At 42.0% G+C, this 26,225-nt stretch overlaps 1 protein-coding gene across 1 annotated transcript in view; it reads left to right on the forward strand.

The window, feature by feature from the left end:
* The window catches only part of TMEM108 (transmembrane protein 108), a 287,581-nt gene that overhangs the window by 128,175 nt on the left and 133,181 nt on the right, over positions 1-26,225 (forward strand). The window contains exon 3 of the mRNA XM_044295635.1: positions 6,913-6,998. Coding sequence (XP_044151570.1) covers positions 6,959-6,998 — 40 coding nt within the window. The 5' untranslated portion in view covers positions 6,913-6,958. The remainder of the gene's footprint in view (positions 1-6,912; positions 6,999-26,225) is intronic.

Genomic DNA, 26,225 nt, shown 5'->3' on the forward strand with positions numbered 1-26,225 from the left:
CCCTGCAGGAAGTGATAATAAATCGCATAAGGAGCGCTGTGTATTACCGGTACTTAAAACTACAAGCGCTCGCCGAGAGGAGGGAGGAGGCAGACTGGGAGGATGGGCACTGGCAGTGTGAGTCATACGTCACGCGCCGCCCACTTTATGAATGAAGCAGGCGGCGTGGGCGCATGACGTATGACTCATGCTGCCAGCGCCTGTCCTCTCGGCCTGCCTCCTCCCTCCTACCTACCGAGCGGCGAGCGCTTGTAGTTGTAAGTACTAATCAGCGCTCATTATGTGATTATATGCACAACAATTTACTATTAGAGATGTGATTATACAGTGAGCGGGGCCCGTGTAGTGGAATACAGTCACTGCACGGGCCCCGCTGTCATTATAAAAGCAGATGCCGGCCCCCAGCCATGTATTGAGGGTCATACACTACAGGGACACTTATGGAGGGGATCTGTGGATGACACATAGCATAAGATGCTATATATGTGTCATCCACAGATCCCCCCCATAACTGTCATACACAGATCCTCATAACAGTGCCATCCAGAGAGTCCAATAAGTGTCACCCACAGATCCCCCATAAGTGTCACCCACAGATCCCCCATAAGTGTCACCCACAGATCCCCCATAAGTGTCACCCACAGATCCCCCATAAGTGTCACCCACAGATCCCCCATAAGTGTCACCCACAGATCCCCCATAAGTCCGATACAACCGGCCATTTGACGGTGACCAAACTGCTGATGCGCCCCCCGATGAATTTGAGTTTGACACCCCTGGTTTATACTATTATGCTTTGTACTTCTCACTTCAGTACACTTATCTCTCTCTGTATATATATATATATATATATATATATATATACAGCCAGGTCCATAAATATTGGGACATCAACACAATTCTAACATTTTTGGCTCTATACACCACCACAATGGATTTGAAATGAAACAAACAAGATGTGCTGTAATTGCAGACTGTCCGCTTTATTTGAGGGTATTTACATCTAAATCAGGTGAACGGTGTAGGAATTACAACAGTTTGCATATGTGCCTTCCACCTCCCACTTGTTGAGGGACCAAAAGTAATGGGACAGAATAATAATCATACATCAAACTTTAACTTTTTAATACTTGGTTGCAAATCCTTTGCAGTCAATTACAGCCTGAAGTCTGGAATGCATAGACATCACCAGATGCTGGGTTTCATCCCTGGTGATGCTCTGCCAGGCCTCTACTGCAACTGTCTTCAGTTCCTGCTTGTTCTTGGGGCATTTTCCCTTCAGTTTTGTCTTCAGCAAGTGAAATGCATGCTCAATCGGATTCAGGTCGGGTTATTGACTTGGCCTTTGCATAACATTCCACTTCTTTCCCTTAAAAAACTCTTTGGTTGCTTTTGCAGTATGCCTTGGGTCATTGTCCATCTGCACTGTGAAGCGTCGTCCAATGAGTTCTGAAGCATTTGGCTGAATATGAGCAGATAATATTGCCCGAAACAATTCAGAATTCACCTCCTGGAGAGTGTTCTTGATCTGGCCAACTGTTGTGAAGGTTTTTTTTCACCAGGGAAATAATTATTCGTCATCCACCACAGTTGTTTTCCGTGGTCTTCTGGGTCTTTTGGTGTTGCTGAGCTCACTGGTGTGTTCCCTCTTTTTAAGAATGTTCCAAACAGTTGTTTTGGCCACGCCTAATGTTTTTGCTATCTCTCTGATGGGTTTGTTTTGTTTTTTTCAGGCTAATGATGGCTTGCTTCACTGATAGTGACAGCTTTTTGGATCTAATCTTGAGAGTTGACAGCAACATATTCCAAATGCAAATAGCACACTTGAAATTAACTCTGGACCTTTTATCGGCTCATTGTAATTCGGATAATGAGGGAATAACAGACACCTGGCCATGGAGCAGCTGAGAAGCCAATTGTCCCATTATTTTTGGTTCCTTAACAAGTGGGAGGCACATATGCAACCTGTTGTAATTCCTACGCCGTTCACCTGATTTGGATGCAAATACCCTTAAATTAAAGCTGACAGTCTGCAGTTAAAGCACATCTTGTTAATTTCATTTCAAATGCATTGTGGTGGTGTATAGAGCCAAAAATGTTAGAATTGTGTCGATTTCCCAATATTTATGGACCTGACTGTATACATATATATGTGTATATATATATATATATATATATATATATATATACTATACAGTATAATAGATGCAGTGTGTACATATATACAGTATGTGGTCAGTTAAATATTATGGTTATTGTGTGAGATACATAAGGTAAGAGTAGTTGTGTGGTAATGTTAATATATATTATTATACATCTATATAATATATAGATATATAAAAGTGGTAATAAATATATTGTATACAACAGTGTACTGATATATCAGGTACAAGGTACAATTGATGCAGTATGTTAAGATATATAGTATAAACAGCAGTGTTTTGATATGGGAGGAACGAGGTATAATGGGAGCAGTGTGTACAGATATATAGTATATACAGCAGTGTACTGATATATTAGGTACAAAGTATCAGAGATGCAGTGTGTACAGATATATAGTGTATACAGCAGTGTACTGACATGTGAGGTATGAGGTATAATAGATGCAGTATGTACAGATATATAGTATATCCCGCAGTGTACTGATATGTAAGGTATGAGGTTTAACAGATATAGTGTGTACAGATATATCAGTACACTGCTGTATATACTATATGTTAAGTACAAGGTATAATAGATTCAGTGTGTACAGGTATATAGTATATACAGCAGTGGACTGATATGTGAGGCACTAGCTGTAGTTTATACCTCATATCTCACATATCAGTACACTGCTGTATATACTGAGCAGGAAAGGTTAGTGGGAGGGGCTATGAATGGGGCATGGGGGCCTAATTTAAAAATTCTTTCTTTGGGGCCCAGTGATTTCTATGTATGCCCCTGGTCCACTGAATTTTCTTAGCATACTCTAAATATATGTCCAAAATCAATGATTATTTTTTTTCAAAGTCGTACATAGGTTTTAACGGGGTATTGATATGACTTCATATAAAAAATTAAATGAGACATCATACGGTACATGACAATCTCTTAAAACTAAAACTAGCCCTGTGCCTCACATTGATCCAGAGATCTCCCCATTCATTGCTCTCTTTGCTGTGCTAGATTCAGGCTGGAAGCTCAGAGGCGTGCCCTTTTTTTTAGGGAGGGGGTGGGTGCATCTCTCTCCCTGTAACTATCACAGCATGTGAATATGGATATGGCAAAGTTATACCTTTCTGCTAAATTTTTCTTATTAAAGAACTGTATGCCTATAAATAGGGTCTGAAAAGGGGACCTTTTTTCTTTTCTTTCCATGGTAACAATGGCTAACTGTAGAGTGGAAAGTGATGTTGTTTGGGATCAGCTTGATCTTTGTAGTACCATCTGTGGAGGGATCTAGGGATTGGGAGCTGTGAGTAAAGTTTGCCCCCTTTTAACATTGGATAGGAACGTCCAGAAGTCAGACTCAATCTATAAAATGTTCTTATATCTATAACTGTAACATCATGACTATAACACAAGTGGACAGCTCATCAAATTAAAATCAGTCCACTCTTCTTTCATAGTTATATAGTTCAGCTGAAAAAATACATATGTCCATCAAGTTTCACCAAGGAGTAGGAAAGGATATTGATAAAGAGTATGGGGTACAGAAAAAGAGAAGACTGGAAATTACCATATTTTCTGCCCTATAAGACGCACTTAGGTTTTAGAGGGGGACAATAAGAAAAAAATATGTTTCATTATACCTCAGGTGAGACCACCAATCAGACCCCCAATGTTAATCAGACCTCAGCTAACAGCCCCAATAAGATCCCCAATGTTAATAAGACCCCAATAAGACCTCAGATAAGACCCCCAATCAGACCTCAGCTCAGACCTCAATATGAATCACCCCCAATCAGACCTCAGATAAGAGCCCCATGCCTCTCATCAGCCCCCAATAGCCTCATGTCAGCCCCCTGTAGCCTCATATCAGCCCCCAGTAGCCTCATATCAGCCCCCAGTAACATCACAGCAGCCCACAGTAGCCTCATAGCAGCCCCCAGTAGCCTCATAGCAGCCCCCAAAAGCCTCATAGCAGCCCCCATTAGCCTTATAGCAGCCCCCAGTAGCCTTATAGCAGCCCCCAGTAGCCTTATGCCAGCCCCCATTAGCCTCATCGCAGCCCTCAGTAGCCTTATAGCAGCCCCCAGTAGCCTTTCATCAGCCCCCAGTAGCTTCTCATCAGCCCCCAGCAGCCTCTTCATCAGCCCCCAGTGCCTCTCACCAGCACCCAGAAGTTTCCATCAGCCTCATAAATATTAAATAAAAAAAACTACTTACATCACCTGCTCCTGGACGACGACGCTCCTCTCCTCCAGCATGATCTGCATCCTCCTGCTGTCGACTGTGCTGTGAAGCCTCACACAGTGTGACGTCACAGAGCACCTCACGCTGTTCGCAGCCCTGCACAGCCGACAGCTGAGGACCAGGAAGCAGTGAGTACAAAGCCTTTACCGCTTCCCGGTCCCCCGGTACTAATGAGCGCTTCCATAATGGATGCAGCTCATCAGTTGCTCAACTGTCTGATTGTAGCTATCCAATTCCTGCCTCATCCAATTCTATTTTTTCTTGTTTTTATTTTTTCCTCCCTGTCTTTCAAGAGCCATAACTTTTTATTTTTTTTGCCATTTACATAGCCATATGAGGTTTTATGTATTATGTGACAAGTTGTATATTCTAATGACATTATTTTGTACTCCATATTATGTACTGGTAATCAGGAAAAAAGTTATTCATTCTGTAGAATTGGACTAAATGCAATTGTTGCATTGTTTTATGGGTTTCACTTTTACAGACTTTATAGTGTGGTAAAAAAAAAGACCATCATGCCATGATTAAGATAGGTGCCATGATTGAAACGCGTTAGTTGTAATGCGGCATACCACACTGGAATTTTTAACATAATTACTAAAGATGGAATGGTTTTAATCCATGTGATGAACAATTTGGGATAAAAAGGCACATTACCTTTATTTGGGTTAGAACAATTACAGCAATACCAAGTTTTATAGTTTTTCTTACATATGTGGGGTTTCGCTCTAGTAGATAGGGTAAGTGGACGCAGTACAGAGGCAAAATACAGGTTCTTAACTCTAACTTCAGTGTTTATTCAAACTTGTGGCAGTTGCACAAAACAACACGTCACTTTGCAGTCTTTGTGGTAAATTCACACACAAATGGCAAGTTCAGTTTGCACAGAGCAACATGTCACTTTGCAGTCTTTGGTGTTAATTCCCACACAATGGAAAATTCATATTGCACAAGTCTCCTTTTGGCAGTTCTGCCTCCAGTAGTCCACAGCAGGCTTTAGGGTTCTGTTCCCCCTGCACATGGGTCTCAGCCCTCCAGTCCGGCACAAAACCTCAGATCCCAACACAGGGAGTCAGCTGCTGAGCCCAGCTGCCTATTTAAGGACAGTCAGGTGAGGCACTCCGGTCTGGTATTTGACCTCACCTGGCTGCCCAGCCGCACATGTTGAGAGGAAAATGCCTGCCTTCCCAGACAAAACCCTCGCTTTGTCACAGTATTAATACTTAAGAAAAAAATGTAAAAAAAAAAACTCTGAAAAAATTATTTTCATCACTGAATTCCATTTTTTTCTATTTCTGTCTTTGGAACTGTGAACGGGTATTTTTTTGTGTGCAAGGGCAAACTGTAGTGTTTAAATACCATTTTGGGGTATGTATGACTTTTTATTTTAGTTACATTTTTGGAGGCAGGTGAATCGACCAAAAAACAGCACATGATCTCTTGTGATCGTCTTCGCTATGAGATCTTTACTGCACATGTGCTAATGGCCCTGCCATTAGTGCGTGCGCAAGATTTTAGAGGCAAGCATAAGACCAATCAGGATGCCTGACCCTGAACAACTCACTGGGAGGGGAAGTGGAAACAAGGAGAGGAAGAGGTGAAGCAGTGCTCCAAAGGACTAGGCCAGTCCCTCCAGTGCTCCATATATAACTAAAAATAATAATTTTTCTACATTGTTAATGCTGATTGTGAAGAAAAGGGGCTCATTTTAGTCCCCATAATCTACCCTACCAGGCAGTATGCCAGTTTAATACGGTTCACCATGGTGATAGATACTCTTTAAAAGCAAAAAAACTGCATCTCTGAAGTTATTTGCCAAAATAAATGTTTGAATGATATAAAAAAAATAGAATTTTCTGCAGTAATTCCAGAGTACTTCCAGACTTGTGCCTGGAATACTATTCTACATTTTTAAAACCAGCAACTGGATTTGAATATGTTAGTAATTCCATGTAAATAAAAATGTAGTGTAACCATTGGGTTATTCAATAAAATCTGTCTGTATAACAATCCATGCAGTTTGTCCTTATTTTTATTTTAAATCAGTAGCATCACTGAGGTGGTCGCACATGTTTAGTTTCATACTTTAACTGCCATCTACTGCTAGAAGCTGTGACACTTACAGGGAAAGAGATGCAGCAGAAAGGACATGCTCCCAGAGAAATCACACACCCATTTAGCTTCCAGCTTCAAAAAAAATCTAGCAGAGCAATTGGAGCAATAAGTTGGAAGATCTCTGGATCCATACGAGGTATAGGCTGGTTCTTTGTTAGAAAGATATTGTACTACAGTATACTGTATGATTTTTGATTTTCCTTTTTTACATTTATCATAGGTTAACCTCTTTAAGTTAGGTTGTCTAGATTTTGAGGGTATGAACCTTTTGTGAATTTTCAACTTGTGTGAAATGTTTTGATTAGAATACCAAGACTGTGTACCTGGCATTTTTATAGAATAAAGGTAACTTTGAAATGATAATTACTGAAACTGATGCTCAGTTTTCATGTCTTCTAGACAGTATGAAGAGTAAACTAGAGGACACGAAGGAGCAGATGATACCATGAAGAGAAGGTCACAGGCCCTCTGTTGCCATCTGTTTAGTAAGTAAAGATTAACTCATTGACAGAATGTTTACCTTCATTAATCCTTTATAGATCCAGTACAACAGAAGTGTTTCACAGCTGTAAACTAACCTGCTTGATTTACAGGACATTTTTCACCTACATATTTGTATTTGCTAATTAAAACCTTCCAGTGAAATATATTTATTTTTTGTAATCTGTTTTTATTTTTTTACCTGTACATGATTATGAGGCCGGCCATCTTTCCTGAGCTGTCATTAACATAATTTAGAGATATGCTTTACAGCAACATGGACCATAGACATACTCAGTAGACATGAGATGTTCACTGGGTGTGCTAGACATGCTCTGTGACCTCTGCAGAGGCCATTGTGCATGGAGGAGGAGGAGGTCACCATTGTTTCTGACCTATTTTGAATGTTGGATCCTCTGCAACTTAGATATAGGTTTTATATATCTTTGTACAGTAATCCTAGCTTTACGGTTCTGTCTGTTCTACATTATCCACCTCATTTTGTTTGACTAAAACATGGACTAAAAAACAGCAGCTTCCTCCCCTCCTCCTTCCTGTTTTTATAGACTACATTTTTGGGGTGGCTGAATATTTAGAGCAAGCCCGCAAGCTGGGAAATGTTAGATCCTGTATATTCACATGTTATATTGATTTATGCGATTATAAATGTATGTTTTAATTATGAGGATAGGTATGATTTACTACGGCTATTATGCTTAAAAGCATTCACCAGTTTATAAGTATATACCTTAACTGGCTATACAGTGCATGATGTGGCACAATAAATCCACAGCACAGCTGCTGTTAAGAATTCCCCCACTGGCCATCCATAAGCTATGTAAACCATGATGTTCCCTAGCTGCCCTGTCCATCAGAAGCAAAATGGTGCTTTCTTAGTTGTCCATAGCTGCTTCCTCTTCTGCACATGCACTCAAATTCAGACATTGTTCAACACCTGCGCAGAGGAGGATGTCACCATAAACCGAGGGGGAATTCTTAACAGCAGCTCAGATGAGTTAAAAGCATGCTATGGGTTTATTTTGCTAAAGCATGCGTTGTATGGTCATATCCTTATAAAGTGGCCAATCCCTTCAATTTATAAGCTGTAAAATGAGTGTGAAGATTTTGGTATATCTAAACAAAATCCTTCATGGACAATTGAACATTTGGTCACTGATACCTGATTGTATTTCATACTCACAGAAATAGAATCAAGCATGTATTTGTCACAGCTGAGGATGGGGAAAACCCTCAGCCATGCGGTATCAGCAGATGGAGTCGCTGCAAGGCCAGGACAGAGAATTAGGGACCTGGTCGCCTCCTAAACATCCCTAATTTGACCCTAACTCCTAGCGGCATGAGCCGACCTTGAAGGTAGGAGGACTCATGCTCCGGAACCTCGGGTCCCTACTAACCCCCTGCAGGTCCCTAAGCTAGGAGCTGGGTAAGACGACCCATTTCTCCTAGACACGGAGGAACAGGAGTCTCACTGGCCAAGCTACATAGAAAAGGAGAACATAAACAGACATATGGTATTGACAGGTAAGTGAGACTAGTACCACACTTAACTGCCACAGACACACAACCTGGAACCCACGTGGAAGTGCTGTTATCCACAACAAACACCAAGGACACAGCACACAACAGACATCACACGGGAACCCAGTAAACCATATGCTGCAATAACACATAAACCATAAACTAACACCAGACATAAAGTTTTATGACCACCAGGGTGGCCCTCACTGGCAGATGGTAAATAACCAGGAGGATGTCTCCAGCAAGCATGGCTGAAGCACCCTCTCTGACTACTGCCTTCAACTAAGGCTTTATAGGGCCAAGTAGCCACACCCACAGACAGACACACCCAGTGCACACACACCCTAGGAAGGAAGTTAACCCTTCCAACACCAGGAAGGGAAGAACAACTTAAAGGGGAAGTGCACACAACACATATAACACCCCATGCACACTGATAAAAGGCACACCTATAAGGAGAGGTTGCCAGGTGCAACCGCATGCCTACTGCAGCAAGCTGCCTAGCACCGCTCAGGCTGCTCTGCTGCCACATACCCAATGTTGCCAGCGGAAACCACAGGTGAGGCAACATACTATAGCCCTCAACTGTGATTGACAACAACACCAAGACCGCAGGCAACTACATGCGGCCACAAGAGTCACGACCATGGCCAAGGGTCGTGACAGTATTCTTGCTCTCTGTTTCTCTCGCTTTGCTTGACCACCTGGGAGTACAGAAAGCAGGAGGGTTGTGGATGATCTGGCTGACTGGATGACAGAGAAATTAGTTCTGCTTATACATCTACTGTATTTTAACCTCGTTAGGATGTGGTATATTTCGGCAATCAGGACCGTTCAATTTCTCTGTAAATGTAGCTATATGAGGAATTGTTTTTTGTTTGTGGGAAGAGTTGTATTTTTAAATTGTGCCATTTTTGGGTAGATATAAGTGATTGACTTACAGAACTTTTACTTTAAATTTTTGAGTTCATCATCTGTTCATCATGTGGCTTAAATAACATCCACAAAATCAATCCACAATCGCCACCCGTATAATTGCCCTTTTTGCATAGGGAGCTCCACCATTCCCATGGCAATCACAGGAAACCTTTAAATAAGCAAACCTGGGATCACTTTTAACCACTTGGTATAGCATATGATATAGTGAGCTTCTTAATTCATACTCACAAACCGCAGGTAGTTCACCTTCATTTATTTTATTGAGTATTTCTAAAATATAAAATGTTCAATAAGCGTATACACCATGAGGGGTGCTGAGCTGTACATCACTCCATCCTTCTCCCCTCCACTCGACATTTCGGGAAACACGCCCCCTTACTTATGCATGAGTAACTGTTCCAGTTACTGATTATGTCCAAATTGATTTTTTGTCTGTTTTGGCATAATCAGTAATTAGAACATTACATCAAGCAGTGTTAAAAATAATTGTTTAAACTGTATCACTAATCATAATGGATCGCTCTGATTTTATATACTGTGTACTTGCATATTAGTATAAATATATATATATATATATTATTTTTTATTTTACTTTTATGCAATATTTTGCACTTTTGCCCTTCCTATCAAACAGACCACCATGATTAAGTGGTACATATAGCTGCGCTTGCTTCTCCTCTCATCGGTTGATGGGAGCAGCACACTATATGTGCAGGGTCTGCTTTCCTGAACATAGATGCCCAATGGCATAGGTAGGTTTAGAGTAGGACCTGCCTGACTAAGACCACCTTGGCGGGTGTAGGCGGGCACAGAAGCGTTTTCATCAAAATATATTGGCTAAGAGTCTCAGATTTTATTATATCAGAATGAGGGATTAGTCCATATATAATGCTTGCATCTATTGTATGAGTGCATTATTATTTATTTTCTGTGATTTTTTTTCATAAATGTAGCCATGCACATCTGCATATTCATTTATCATATTGTGTAGGATGTTTTTATCTTTGTTTTATATCTTTTTTTCTGTTATTTACTACACATAGCTCTTAGGAGAGAAAAAAAGATGCCAGAGCCAAAACCCAAATTCTATAAACCCCAACTGATCAAAATAATTGACTTGTTATCATAATATGTTAGAAGTTTTTTGAAACAATACTTACTCTTTAAAATATAATGTTAAATTAAAAAGTAATGGAACACTATAATTGTTAAGGATTTTTATACTCCAAAAATATGTCAGAAGCAATAGAGATCTTAACAGATTGAAGACTTTTTTCTAGTCTGGCCTTGCTATGCACTCTCAGTGCCAAGGAATGAGCCAGAAGTTTCTCCACAGTTCTTTGCTTAGAAAATAAGTAAAGAAAAATCGCTGCACTACAGTGATATCTTGCAAATAGAGATATAGTTTATTGTCCTTTTCAAAGACATCAAAAGGATTTCTGATGCAGATATTTTTAAAATTATTTTTTCACAGTACAACACTGAACGTTTCGGTCCAAGTGGACCTTCTTCAGCGGTGTAACCTGTGTTGATAATATGGCATCAGGGGAGGCTGGCTCATGTGACATTTCCTTATTCTTAGATTTTCTTCATTAGCTGTAGAGAACAGGTATTTCAAATGAAAGAAAATACGTGGAATTTATTGTGTAACCTCAGTCAGTTTTCTGGGGTAAAAAAAAAAAAAAGTTAAAAATGTTGGCACGTTTAAGTTTCAAGATAAGTAATTTCTTTCCATTTTCACACCAACAGATTTATTGCAATTCAGGCTAGAAACTGCCTTAAATTATAGTGCACCTTCTATGCCAGATCACAGCTGTTTTTATGCATCACAATCGTTCAGAAGAGGCACCTTGTAATATATTTGGCTTATGAGATGTTAGCCCTAATAAGTCCTACCTATATATTAAGTGTCCTGTGTTACCCTGCTTGAGTAAAACTGGCTATCATAGTAATGCTAAAATAGTACATTTCTATAATACAAAGTAATAACTATATTGTGGAATACTATTTAATAGCGCCAATGAAGAATCTCAATTTAGAAAAGTTCATTGCAGATAGTAAGTAAACTGTCTTCCTAATTTGTTGAAAAAAAATAAAACATAAATACTCCAAATGCAGAAATTTTGTAATATATGTCAGAACTGAGATTTGTTTGTAGTCTATGTGCAGGAATTGACTCATTAACAGGCTGCCCTGAGAAGAGTTATCTCTCTACACAGCACAGAGGCAGACAGTCTTCCAGACAGCTCACAGCAGGCACTAATAACACGCCCTGTCTGCTCGCAGATTTAAATTAAAGACGCTCATATTCGCTCCAGCAAAAATAGAATTTCCTCCAGAGACATGTCAATTTCCACCTTTGTAGACCGGCACTTGCAAGCAGTGTTAATCTTAATGTAATGTTATCTTGCAAATTAATGTGGAAGAACTTTGGAGATCCAGTAGATTTATTAAAAATGTATGGCAGTTTTTGGTATTCAATTATTTTGGATATAACGAAGAATCATCTTTGGAAAGCAAATTTAAGATAGTGCTTAGCAGTGTTATCTTAAAACAATTGCAGTCTTTAATTTTTATGGATATAGCAGCTTTGCATACATGAGCACTGGATGTTTTCTCTATTCTTTTATGTACTGTACATACAACTGTCCAAGCTCTCGTTCGTGAGTGAACAGTTACTTTCTAGTTCAGCCAAAATCTTTTAAATTGATTGGCATCTGGCCTCCAGGACATTAACATGTATCTTTGTCTTAAAGTGGTATTCCCATCTCAGACATTGTTGGCTTATCGCTAAGATATGTCACAAATGTCAGATAGGTCACCTGTGGGACCTGCTCCTATCTCCAGAATGACCCCTGTAGTGAAGGAGAGTGCACTGTGCAAGCACAGCCACCTTCCATTGACCGCTATGGGAGTTCTGAAAATAGCCAAGCACTGGCTCAGCTACTCCTGGTAGTCTCATAGTGCTGAGTGGAGAGGAGGCTACACACTCTCCATTCATGGCTATGGGATTTCTAAAAATAGCCGCGTGCTCACTAACATATTTTCGGAACTCCCATAGAACTAAATGGAAAGCACGCCACTCTTTGTGTCTGAGATGGAAAAACCTTTTAATGTTTAGGTTGTTTTCTTGCTGGAAAATAAGACGTCAGCTAAGTCAAAATTTTCTGGCAGATTACAGGTTTTCCCTGAAAAGATTTCATGATATTTTGGTATATTTAATATATGTATGAATAAAACAAAAGCGACCTGATTTCAGCATCCGTCATATTTATAACACTGTTGTGGGTATCTTATACATTTTTAATAATGGCTTTGTACTTTAAACTTCATTTAGTTGTTTTTGGAAAAGTACTGTACCTACTTATTACTTATTGTACAGTCATTGTACTTGAGCCATAAAATCCTGTCTCCCTTTTATAGTTATCAGAGAACTCTAGGAGACCCCCCTATCTAGTGCCCTCCTTGTAGAGTCACTTTGACATCCTGCTACATTTACCATATGCTATATTGTTTTTATGACTGATCGGAGGGATATTCAATGACCTGCTACCAACCCTTAACTTTTTTTTCCAATAAGTTTGTTATGCAGATTTTTGCAGCATTCTTTGGTTTTCAGGTTTTGTTTTGTTTTTTGCCAGGAAGTTGAGCTGACTTTCCAGGTGTTTATATACTCTGGTCATTGATATCCGATCAGTGAGGTCTCATTCTGAGAGCCGAGTTACTGAACGTGGAGCCTTCTACTTCTAGCTCCATCTAATGTCATGTTACCAGCACTGTGGCTGCCTCAAACAGAAGATCATTGGTGTGTTGGGGTTAGACCCTCAATGATCTAATATTGATTAACTATTCAGAGCATAAGTCATTAATATCTCAAAGTTTGCAAGCCACTTTAACGGCCAGACACTTCTTTGTGATTTTGTGCAGATGTGGGGTCATTTATCAAACTGGTGTAAAGCAGAACTGGCTTAGTTGGAAAATGAAAGGTTGAATCGGATTGGTTACTATGGGCAACTAAGCCAGTTCTACTTTACACTAGTTTGATAAATGACCCCAGAGGTGTTTTCATGGCCCTAACTTTATTATTGGTTGGACTACCCAAATCTTATACTTATTTGGGGAAAATTCAGCAAAAAAGTTTTTTCCCCTCAAATTACCACAAAACAATTATGAACATTGGTTTCCTAATTTATGACATTTGCTTGATATATAGCCCCGTGTGAATGGGGGCAGGTATTAGTTGGCATGGGCATTTTCTATTTTTCCTTTTTTTTACTTATTTTTGCACACACTTTAAAAAACCTCTTAGGGGCATTTACATTTCCAAATTTTTTTACACTTTCAAATACCCCCCCTCTGCGGACAACATTCACTGGCAGAGCTGATCTGAGTCCTGTATTCACTTCATAGCTTTCACTTAGTGTTATGTATGCTGGAGAAGAGAAGGCAGAAGTGGTAGAAAACCACTACTGTCTTCTCTTTTGCGTCAGCCAGGGACTGGACCTACTCCTGCTAGATTGCCGCAGCTGGAGCTCTAAACCTATGCTGTACATTTACAGCAGGTTTAAAGTCCACATTCATGCACCATACATGTAGAGCACCTGGTCATTATTGGGTAAGTTATGGTAGCATGCATTGACACGCACTTTAAGTTTGCATATAAATACTCCTTCTACCAAAACCTTCAGTTTGTAATTCGAGCCTCAAAGTGGGAACCTGATAGGGCTTATTTGTACCAACTTTGTTTTCATAACCCCATTTAGCTCTTGTCATGAAATAATTAAGTATGTTTACTACATTTTACGTTCAACTTCAAAATGCTTCTATATACAGTATTCATTTCATTTTAAGGATGTGTACAAAAAGGTTATTATGCTACCTGAAGTGGACATAGCAGCATTCAGAACCACCATAGTGCATGGCCTTTCACTGTCGTATGAATCATTCTGTGTATTTTCCAAGCAGAATAAATGTGTAATAACAAAAGCCAAAAAGCCATAACTTCACTCACTTTCTGTAGATTAGCTATTTCCATTTGTGCATTTGTCAAATTAGAAATTTTAGCCAAAGAGTGGAACAAACAGGGCATTAGCTTCTTATTGTTAAGAGTGTTGATCGTTACAAATAGATTTAGAAATTGTGTGTTTGTAGGTACATAAGAGGATATAGGTATTTGCTTTTGTATCATGCAATTTTATACTTGGAAATCTGCAGTTATTTCTAAAACAGTTCGCATTTAGTAATGACAATGCTCCAAAAGTTCTTATAGTCTGTTTTCTAAGAACAGATGAATAGGTAATATAGCTGGTATTTATCCCTGTCATGCAGTTGGATATGTTGCTGTATGGTGTTGTTCCTGTAGGGGAATATGGTCAAGAGCTAAGGGTGCTAATCCTGGCAGAAGGGGCTCAAGGATATAAAGGATATAGGAGAGCTAGGTTCAGAGGTGGATGACCAGATTATTAAATGGGATGGAGGGTCTCTCTTACAATGAGAGGCTTAAAAATGTGCACTTTGTGATATAATCCATAGGTGACTTACGGTAATCTGGGCATTGAAACAGAAATAGACCATGTACAATAGCACGAAGATTTCAAGTCCAGCACTTCTGTTGATACTAGCATATTGGAAAATGATAATGACATGGGAGAGCCACATCATAGGGCATTCTGTAGCTCTAGTGATACTTTTAACAGAGCACTTGTAGTGTATTTCCTCAATTTATATAGAGGTACACAGGAGATTTTGTTTTCTGTAATCTGACAAAAAAATCATGCTACAATGAACGTTGTAAGTACAGAGGTACTCTCCTCGATAAGCATTGCTTCCAGGTCCAAATTACAGCATCCAAAGGAGCTTATGTGGCTCCATTCTAGGGACCCTGTGCAATGCCGTATTATAGGTTTCATGCATACGTTTCTGTCATGTGCATGAACCTTATGCTGCTTTCTTTCATTGTATATAAGGATATACACAGTCATCAGCCTTCATTGGAATTGGCGATTGGCTGCTGCAGTTATTTGACATCATAGTGAAATGAGTGGTGGAGAAATATATTGGATGGTGGAAGAATAAGTAAACTATTATATAAATTATATCATGTTTATTACTTTATAATTTCACTATTGTTGGAAAAATAACAAATCATATTGTGGTCATCAGTTACAGGGTAATTCATAGGTACAAATCTGTCAGCAGATTTGTATCTGTGAAACTAGCTGACACATTGCATGTGCGCTTAATAGTTGAAGTCATCTGTATAGGTCCCATGTTCGTATGTGGCCACATTGCTAATAAAAATGATGTTTTAATATATGCAAATGAGCCCCCAAAAGCAATTGGGTGTTGCCATTACACCTAGAAGCTCTGCTTTCTTTGCAACTGCTGCACCCTCTCCACTTTGATTGATGTTTTCACTGCCTGGCTCCGTCAATCAAAGTGGAGAGGGCGCGGCAGTTGCAGAGAGAGCAGAGCCTCTAGGTGTACAGATACGGACAGGTGGACTTTCTCGTCTCACAATGCCCCTTTTTATATCATTAAAATACAATATGTAAAATGTCTTAAAGGGGTTTTGCCATCTCAGACAATAGGGGCATATCGCTAGGATATGCCCCCATTGTCTGATTGGTGCTGGTCCCACCTCTGGGACCCGCACCTACAATGAGAACGTAGTGGGGAAATGAAGGTAGGGTGCACTGCGCATGCGCAGCCACCCTCCATTTATTTATATGGGGCTGCCAAAAATAGCCGAGCACTGGCTTGGCTATTTCCATCTGCCCCATAGAAATGAATGGGAGCAGTGGCCGCACGTGCACTGTGCGCTCCCATTCAGTTCTATGGGAGCAGCGGGGAGCAGCTCTTGGTGGTGGACGGACCCTGGGAAATCCAGCCACAGCTCTTCCCACTCCATTCTCATTGTAGGTGCGGGTCCCATAGGTGGGACCCGCACCTATCAGACAATGGGGGCATATCCTAGCAATATGCCCCCATTGTATGTGATGGGAATACCCCTTTAAGACAGAACAAGGACCTAGTGGATGCACCTTCCAGCCACCCAAAGTTGCAATCATTTGCCAAAAATATGCAACAATGCATGGTTGTACACTGTGAAACAACACCTGAAAAAGGGTTAAATATGGGAGCTTTCATACATCTCAAGTTTGAGAAAATAATAGTGAGGCAAGCTCCTAGAAATGTATGACCCTTATCCTCAGTTACATTACTAGAAAGCTGTACATTGCAAAGGCTGTAAAGTGAGGAATGTGAGGACTGTACAGTAACTGCATAGAAAAGACATTCATGAAACGCGGCAGTGACAGGCAAGGCTGCCTTGAGATGAGATCTGAAGACAGTCACACAGAACACTGACACAGCAGGGGGCATGGATCTGCAATTTTCTATGTCACTTAAAACACTGTCAAGTCAGAGTGTTTGGCTCGTAATTTAACAGGGCAGCCCTACACATTTTCCCACATAAGACCTTATTTTACAGTTGATATCGCCTTAGCAGCCTTTCTTTAAGGGAATTGTGTGGATACCCATTTGTACTATTAACATAGCTCCCGTAAGGAGTGATTTGTGATAAAGAGACTCCCAGCCTCTCATGAGAATAAAAATATGAGCAGCAGGCAGACATTTTCAGCAGATAACACAATGAGATTTCTGTCTAGGAGAGATCATATTTTTCCGAAGCACTGGGTTTAGCTGGCCCTTCATTTGGCTCTTTAGAGTAGAGACCAGAAGACAATTGTAAGTAAGGGCTCTTTCACACCTGCGTTATTGTCTTCCGGCATAGAGTTCCGTCGTCGGGGCTCTATGCCGGAAGAATCCTGATCAGTTTTATCCTAATGCATTCTGAATGGAGTGAAATCCGTTCAGGATGCATCAGGATGTCTTCAGTTCCGGAACGGAACGTTTTTTTGGCCGGAGAAAATACCGCAGCATGCTACGCTTTTTGCTCCGGCCAAAAATCCTGAAGACTTGCCGCAAGGCCGGATCCGGAATTAATGCCCATTGAAAGGCATTGATCTGGATCCGGCTTTAAGCTAAACGTCGTTTCGGCGCATTGCCGGATCCGACGTTTAGCTTTTTCTCAATGGTTACCATGGCTGCCGGGACGCTAAAGTCCTGGCAGCCATGGTAAAGTATAGTGGGGAGCGCATGGATGACGTGATCGCATGGCACGTCATCCATGCGCATGGGGCGCTCTGACGTCATTCTGGAGCGCCCCGGGAGCCGCACGGACTGTAAGTATGCCGCTCCCCCGCTCCCCGCTCCTACTATGGCAACCAGGACTTTAATAGCGTCCTGGCTGCCATAGTAACACTGAAAGCATTTTGAAGACGGATTCATCTTCAAATGCTTTCAGTACACTTGCGTTTTTCCGGATCCGGCGTGTAATTCTGGCAAGTGGAGTACACGCCGGATCCGGACAACGCAAGTGTGAAAGAGGCCTTAAAAATATTTTCTCAACTCTTTCATCCACAGCAGACATAGCTGTGATGTAGCTTTCAAGCCTCTGTGACCGCAGAGGCCTGTACTTTCCCGCAGCGTTCATGGGACCAAGCGACTTCCTGGTCTTCCTCCAGAGACCAGTGTTTTTTTTTATTTATGTTTAAATGGGAAGGGGAAAACCCCCAGGGGTTTTCAGCTTCAAGGCCAGGTAACCCCTTTAACCCACCAAGAGTAACATCAAAATTGTAAAAACCCTTCACTTTTTTTATTGTAGATTTTGAATTTATGTCTAGTAAATATAGCTTGCACACAACTGAAGTGACGTAATTCATTCTAGTATCATTTATCTTCTTCTGTATTCCATTAGTCATAACTTTTTTATTTTTTGTTCAATTTAGCTGTATGAGACCTGGAATTTTGTGGGACAAGGGATATAAGGAAAGCTAGAAAAATACCCTAGACCTATTTCATTGCTGTCCCTGAACTGTACAGCCCTATGCAGGAGCCTAGTTTGCCCTGATTGGTCATATTGAGTTAAATATCTCATACATGTTCTGGAAAAAAGACACCCATTTATCAAGCAAGTATGCAGTCTGATTGATGAGAGATGGTATAGGGGGATAGATAACATTATTGTATAGGGTGAAAGATAACATGTCCATTGTACCCTTGCCCTCAGGACATTTACAGTTATAAAGCGAGAAACATTCTCTCCTGTATGTAGTCTGTCAGCACGTCCCCACTGCCTCCCTCTCCTTCACCATGCTTGCTGACAGTTGAAAGGAGCTGCTTTAACTCTTCATATCTCAAGCTGTGTATCAGATAGAGATGTCACCCTGGTCTTGTTTGAAAGCTGACAGTCTATGGTATAGTCCTCAGAAGTGGCTTCTTTTTTGCAGCTCCTAAATCTCCAAATAGTTTTCCTTCAAAACATTTGTTGTGCTTTCCTTGTATCATCCTTTGCTATCTGCAGAAACACCATCTGGGATATCAGTGTGGGAGTTAAAGATATTGTCCAGGGGGCTTGGAGTAGTAAAATAATAAGAATAAATAAGAATTGTTACTCACCCTCACCAGTTCCCTACCACTCCCATTCTCTGCTGGTCTCTGTTTCCTGGTGGAATATGAACACACAGGAAATGCCTGCTTAAACAGTCCCTGTAGCCCTGGTCCATAATGTGTGCTGCTGTGTTGCAGCTCTTTTCCTTGATTAGTAGTATTCACTATACACTAAAAACTATAAAACAATATTACTGCAGTCCAGTGGAGTACAGGCCCCAAACATTAGGCATTCACCAGACAGAAAAGAACAAGTGATTATGTGGCTGGAGGTATATTAGGCATTAAGTGGGTAACAATTTTACTGTAGGACAGTGGATTACAGGCCCCAAAAATTATGCATTCACCTGACAGAAAAGAACAGGTGATTATGTGACTAGAGGTATATTAGACGGTAAGTGGATAACAATTTTACTGTAGGCCAGTGGAGTACAGGCCCCCAAAATTAGGCATTCACTTGACAGAAAAGAGCAAATGATTATGTCGCTGGAGTTAATATTAGGCGGTCAGTGGATAACAATTTTACTGCAGGCCAGTGGAGTACAGGCCCCAAACATTAGGCATTCACCTGACAGAAAAGAAAAAGTGGTTATGTGATTGGAGGTATATTAGGCAGTCAGTGGATAACAATTTTACTATAAGCCAGTGGAGTAAAGGCCCTACAAATTATGCATTCACTGGACAGAAAAGAACAAGTGATTATGTGGCTGGAGGTATATTAGACGGCCAGTGGATAGCAATTTTACTGTAGACCAGTGGAGTACAGGCTCAAAAATTATGCATTCACTAGACAGAAAAGAGCAAGTGATTATGTGAATGCAGGTATATTAGACGGTTATTGGATAACAATTTTACTGTAGGCCAGTATAGGCCCCCAAAATTAAGCATTCACCTGACAGAAAAGAACTTGTGATGATGTGGCTGGAGGTATAAAAGGCGGTAACCGGCTAAAAGTTTTACTGCAGGCCTGTACAGGCCCCAAAAATTAGGCATTCAGCTGACAGAAAGAACTAGTGATTATGTGTCTGTAGGTACATTAGGGGGTCACTGAATAAAGATTTTACTGTAGGCAACTGGAGTAGAGGCCCCAAAAATGAGGCATTCGCATGACAGAAAAGGCCTTTTATGCAGCTGTATATACAGACGTGGACAAAATTGTTGGTACCCTTTGGTCAATGAAAGAAAAAGTCACAATGGTCACAGAAATAACTTTAATCTGACAAAAGTAATAATAAATTAAAATTCTATAAATGTTAACCAATGAAAGTCAGACATTGTTTTTCAACCATGCTTCAACAGAATTATGTAAAAAAATAAACTCATGAAACAGGCATGGACAAAAATGATGGTACCCCTAACTTAATATTTTGTTGCGCAACCTTTTGAGGCAATCACTGCAATCAAACGCTTCCTGTAACTGTCAATGAGACATCTGCACCTCTCAGCAGGTATTTTGGCCCACTCCTCATGAGCAAACTGCTCCAGTTGTGTCCGGTTTGAAGGGTGCCTTTTCCAGACTGCATGTTTCAGCTCCTTCCAAAGATGCTCAATAGGATTGAGGTCAGGGCTCATAGAAGGCCACTTTAGAATAGTCCAATTTTTTCCTCTTAGCCATTCTTGGGTGTTTTTAGCGGTGTGTTTTGGGTCATTGTCCTGTTGCAAGACCCATGACCTGCGACTGAGACCAAGCTTTCTGACACTGGCTAGTACATTTCTCTCTAGAATTCCTTGATAGTCTTGAGATTTCATTGTACCCTGCACAGATTCAAGACACCCTGTGCCAGACGCAGCAAAGCAGCCCCAGAACATAACAGAGCCTCCTCCATGTTTCACAGTAGGGACAGTGTTCTTTTCTTGATATGCTTCATTTTTTCGTCTGTGAACATACAGCTGATGTGCCTTGGCAAAAACTTCGATTTTTGTCTCATCTGTCCACAGGACATTCTCCCAGAAGCTTTGTGGCTTGTCAACATGTAGTTTGGCATATTCCAGTCTTGCTTTTTTATGATTCGTTTTCAACAATGGTGTCCTCCTTGGTCGTCTCCCATGTAGTCCACTTTGGCTCAAACAACGACGGATGGTGCGATCTGACACTGATGTTCCTTGAGCATGAAGTTCACCTTGAATCTCTTTAGAAGTCTTTCTAGGCTCTTTTGTTACCATTCGGATTATCCGTCTCTTAGATTTGTCATCAATTTTCCTCCTGCGGCCACGTCCAGGGAGGTTGGCTACAGTCCCATGGATCTTAAACTTATGAATAATATGTGCAACTGTACTCACAGGAACATCTAGTTGCTTGGAGATGGTCTTATAGCCTTTACCTTTAACATGCTTGTCTATAATTTTCTTTCTGATCTCTTGAGACAGCTCTTTCCTTTGCTTCCTCTGGTCCATGTCGAGTGTGGTACACACCATATCACCAAACAACACAGTGATTACCTGGAGCCATATATATAGGCCCAATGGCTGATTACAAGGTTGTAGACACCTGTGATGCTAATTAGTGGACACACCTTGAATTAACATGTCCCTTTGGTCACATTATGTTCTGTGTTTTCTAGGGGTACCATCATTTTTGTCCATGCCTGTTTCATGAGTTTATTTTTTTACATAATTCTGTTGAAGCATGGTTGAAAAACAATGTCTGACTTTCATTGGTTAACATTTATAGAATTTTAATTTATTATTACTTTTGTCAGATTAAAGTTATTTCTGTGACCATTGTGACTTTTTCTTTCATTGACCAAAGGGTACCAACAATTTTGTCCACGTCTGTACATAAGACAAGGACCATTCTTTAATATGGGTGGTGGCGGATATGTATGGGCTGGCATGCGGAAATTCAATTACACCTGGTCATCACAGGTGTTGAATTCCTCCGAAATCCATGCCTCATTCATTTTTAGAAATATGAGGTAGTCTGCACAGTTGTGAGTTAGGCGAGTGTGCTTATCAGTCACAATCCCCCCTGCTGCACTGAACGTCCTATCGGACAGGACACTTGATGAGGGGCAAGCCTAGAGTTCCATGTCAAATTGTGCCAGCTCTGGCCTTAGGTCAACCCTGCACACCCAGTAGTTAAGGGGTTCCTTGCTTCTCAGAGTATCCACATCGGCCGTTAACCTGATGTAGTCGGACATCTGTCGGTCTAGGCGTTCCCTGAGGCTGGATCCGGAGGGCAGCTCTCGATGGGTTGGCTGCAAGAATGATCTCATATCCGAAGTGACCAACACATCTTAAAACCGCCCTCTTCTTGCTCTCTGTGATGCTGGTAACATTTCCGTCATTTTGTGTTTGTACCGGGGGTCTAAGTACGTTGCCAACCAGTCCTGGTCCTTGCCCTTTGTGCTTTTTATACGAGGGTCCCTCTTCAAACACTGGAGCATGGAGGCCCCCATTTGCACTAAATTGGAAGCGGTAGAGCGCCCTGGCTCCTGCTCATCGCCCAGGAGAATGTCGTCCTCGGTCTCCTCACCCCAGCCACGGACAACACCAGGAATCTCCTAAAAGTTTAAAGTCCCCCTCAATTCTTCTTGCTCCTCCTCCCCCGAGTCACCATCCTCCTCTCACTCCTTTTCAGACTCGTGCTGAGTTGTCTCAGATGGAGTAGCCTTCCCCCGGGAATTCATTCAACATTGCGACTTACTCATCTTCCGGCTCCTGCTCCTCGACAGCTTGATCAATGACACGATGCAATGCACGCTTCATAAAGAAGGCGTAAGGTACGATGCCACTGACTGCGCCCTGGCTGCGACTGACCAGTTTGGTGATCTCATCAAATGGCCGCAGAAGTCTGCATGAGTCGTGTATGAGCAGCTACTGGGGCAGTCAAAAGAAACCAAACTCCCTAGAACCTGTCCTGCCGCAGAGAAAGTACAGGTAGTCGTTAACAGCACATTTCTGCTGGAGCAGCCTATCAAGCATATACAAGGTGGAGTTTCAGCGCATTGGGAAGTCACAAATCAGACATCTGATGGGCAAGTGGTGCCGCCACTGAACGTCAGCAAGACAAGCCATGGCCGTGTAAGATCTTGTAAAATGGCCAGAGATTTTCCGGGCCTGCCACAAAACGTCCTGGACCCTGGGGTATTTGGCAACGAATCGCTGCACGACTCAGTTCAGTACATGTGCCATGCACGCCACGTGTGTCATTTTGCCCTGTTTCAGCACGCTCAGATGATTGGCACCATTGTCGCACACCACTTTACCAACTGTCAAATTGGGTTAGCCACTGATCGGCCTCTGACCGCAGAGCTGAAAGCAGTGCAGGACCGGTGTGGCTCTTGGCTTCCAGGCACAACAGCCTCAGCACAACATGGCAACGTCTCACCTGGCACAATGAATAGGTTCTGGGGAGCTTGGGGGGTGCAGCGGAAGAGGCGGTAGCAATGGAAAAGGAGGAGTCAGCCGAGGAGGAGATGGGGTAGGAGGAGGAGAAGAAGAGGCAGGCCTGCATGCAATCTGTGGTGGTAACAACAAATCCACACGGGTGCCATGGGTTACATGCTTTACGGCTATCAGAAGGTTAACCCAGTGGGCAGTAAAAGTTATGTACCTTCCCTGCCCATGTTTGCTAGACCACATGTCTGTGGTCAGATGTATCTTGGCACTGACACTGTGTGCCAGAGATATACTCAGTTGCTACTGAACATGGCCATATAGCTCTGTGATGCCCTTCTGGGAGAAATATTTCCATCCATTGCGGTGTGCCAATAAACACAAATTTTCTAAAGGCCTCCGAGTCCACCAGTTTATATGGCAGTTTTTGGCAGGCTAGCAGTTCCGACAAGCAAGCAGTCATCTGTTGGGCAAGAGGGTTATCCGGCGTCATTAACTTTAACTTTACGCTCGAACATTTGGGCCATGGAAGCCTGCCTTCTGCCAGATGAATGCGACGATGGCACGGTGGAAGGTGGAGTGGAAGACAAATGGGAGGAAATTGGAGAAGGGGAAGAGGCAGGACGTGGAGCGACGAGAGTGTGGCTTTGTGGGTTCTGACTGCGTTGCTCCCACTGGGCTCGGTGATGGGAGGCCAGATGCCTTCTTAAGGCGGTTGTCCCTAGGTGAGTGTTGGGCTTACTGCAACTTATGCATTGACAGCACCGGCTGCAAATGGCAACACTATTGTCAGCAGCTGACCAGTTAAAAAAATCCTACGCTGCGGAGCCATGTGCCGGCATCCTGGGAGCGTGAGATGTGACCGTGCATGGTGGATGACTCGCTCCAGATACATTTGCAGTCTACTTTTTGCCTCCTCTGCAATGCGAATTCTCCTCCTTCTCCTCCCTATCTGCTGATCCATCTCTCCCTCTGAACTCCCCTCCTCTTCCTCTCTTGTGTGCACCCATGTGACATCCATCGAAACGTCATCATCGTCACCTTCACCACCACTGACATTAGAGATCTTGGAGCAGGCAACAACAGCGGGGACCAAACTCCTTGGCCTGATCTGGGTACTGTCTTCAGACCGCTAGGTGGCGGCCGTTGCTACCTCGTCTTCCTCATCCGATGCCAAGGATGCCTGCGCATCAGTAAGGTCTGGGAATGGATGGTAAGATAATTCCTCTGACTCGAGTGGAGGGGCGCTATGGTGGTGGTGGTGTCTTTCGGGGTGCACACACCAGAGAGTGAGGAGGGTGCAGATACAGAGGATGATGAGGGTGCACTTCCCACTTAAGCTCCGGCTTAGTGCACCTGCCCAACCTCTACCACCCCTGTGGAACGGTTTGCCTCTTCCTCTGCCTGTTAGTTTTTAAATTACCCTGTGCCAAAGTCCTTAGAGAAGGGCCGTATTTGTGGAAGCAGGTATACCGCAGGATTCAATCAGTATTTTGTGGAAGCAGGTATATAGAACCCCTCAATTAATATTTTGTGGAAACAGGTATATAGAACACCTGAATCAATATTTGGTGGAAGCAGGTATATCGCACCCCTCAATCAATATTTTGTGGAAGCAGTTACATCACATACCTCAATTACTATTTTGTGGAAGCAAGTATATCACACCCCTCAATCAGTATTTTGTGGAAGCAGGTATATAGAACACCTTAATCAATATTTGGTGGAAGCAGGTATATCGCACCCCTCAATCAGTATTTTGTGGAAGCAGGTATATAGAACACCTCAATCACTATTTTGTGGAAACAGGTATATAGAACATCTGAATCAATATTTTGTGGAAGCAGGTATAGCGCACCCCTCCATCAGTATTTTGTGGAAGCAGGTATAGAGAATCCTTTAATCAGTATTTTGTAGAAGCAGGTATATCGCACCCCTCAATCAGTATTTTGTGGAGACAGGTATATAGAACCCCTGAATCAATATTTGGTTGAAGCAGGTATATCGCACCCCTCAATCAGTATATTGTGGAAGCTGGTCTATTTCAGGCCTCAATCAATATTTGGTGGAAGCAGGTATGTCGCACCCCTCAATCAGTATTTTGTGGAAGCAGGTATATAGAACCCCTGAATCAGTATTTTGTAGAAACAGGGATATTGCACCCTTCAATCAGTATTTTGTGGAAACAGGTATATTAAACTGTTTAATCAGTAATTTGTGGAAGAAGGTATATCGCACCCTGCAATCTGTATTTTGTGGCAGCAAGTAAATCAAACCCTTTAATCAGTATTTTGTGGAAGCAGGTGTATTGCTCCCCTCAATCAGTATTTTGTGGAAGCAGGTATATCGCACCACTCAATCGGTATTTTGTGGAAGCAGGTATATAGAACCCCTTAATCAGTATTTTGTAGAAGCAGGTATATCGCACCTGTCAATCAGTATTTTGTGGAAACAAGTATATAGAACACCTGAATAAATATGTGGTGGAAACAGGTATATCGCACCCCTTAACCTCTTGGGTACACAGGGGGCCCTGATGTTCCGATACTTAAGGACACAGGGCGTACAGGTACACCCTGTGTATTTCCAATCACTGCCACGTGGCAGGCGGTGATAGGAACAGAGTGCCTGCGGAAATCATTCAGCAGGCACTCTGCGACAATGCCGAGGGTGGTCCTTTTCAGACCTGCGGGGGACCAATTCAGGCCTGCGGTTTGCAGCGTTTACAGGTCATTCCGGCGGGGATCGGCGCTGCCATCGGGTCCCCGTTCTGCTGTACTGAGGACCCGATGGCATGGAAGGCAGCACAATGCCTTCCTTAGGCATTGGGGCTGCCTTCCAGTGGAGAGCCTGTGAGATCCAGCCCCCTAGATCTCACAAGAAGGAAGCTGTATGAGTAATAC

The sequence above is a fragment of the Bufo gargarizans genome, chromosome 5, assembly GCF_014858855.1.
Source record: "Bufo gargarizans isolate SCDJY-AF-19 chromosome 5, ASM1485885v1, whole genome shotgun sequence".
NCBI classification, from domain to species: Eukaryota; Metazoa; Chordata; class Amphibia; order Anura; family Bufonidae; genus Bufo; species Bufo gargarizans.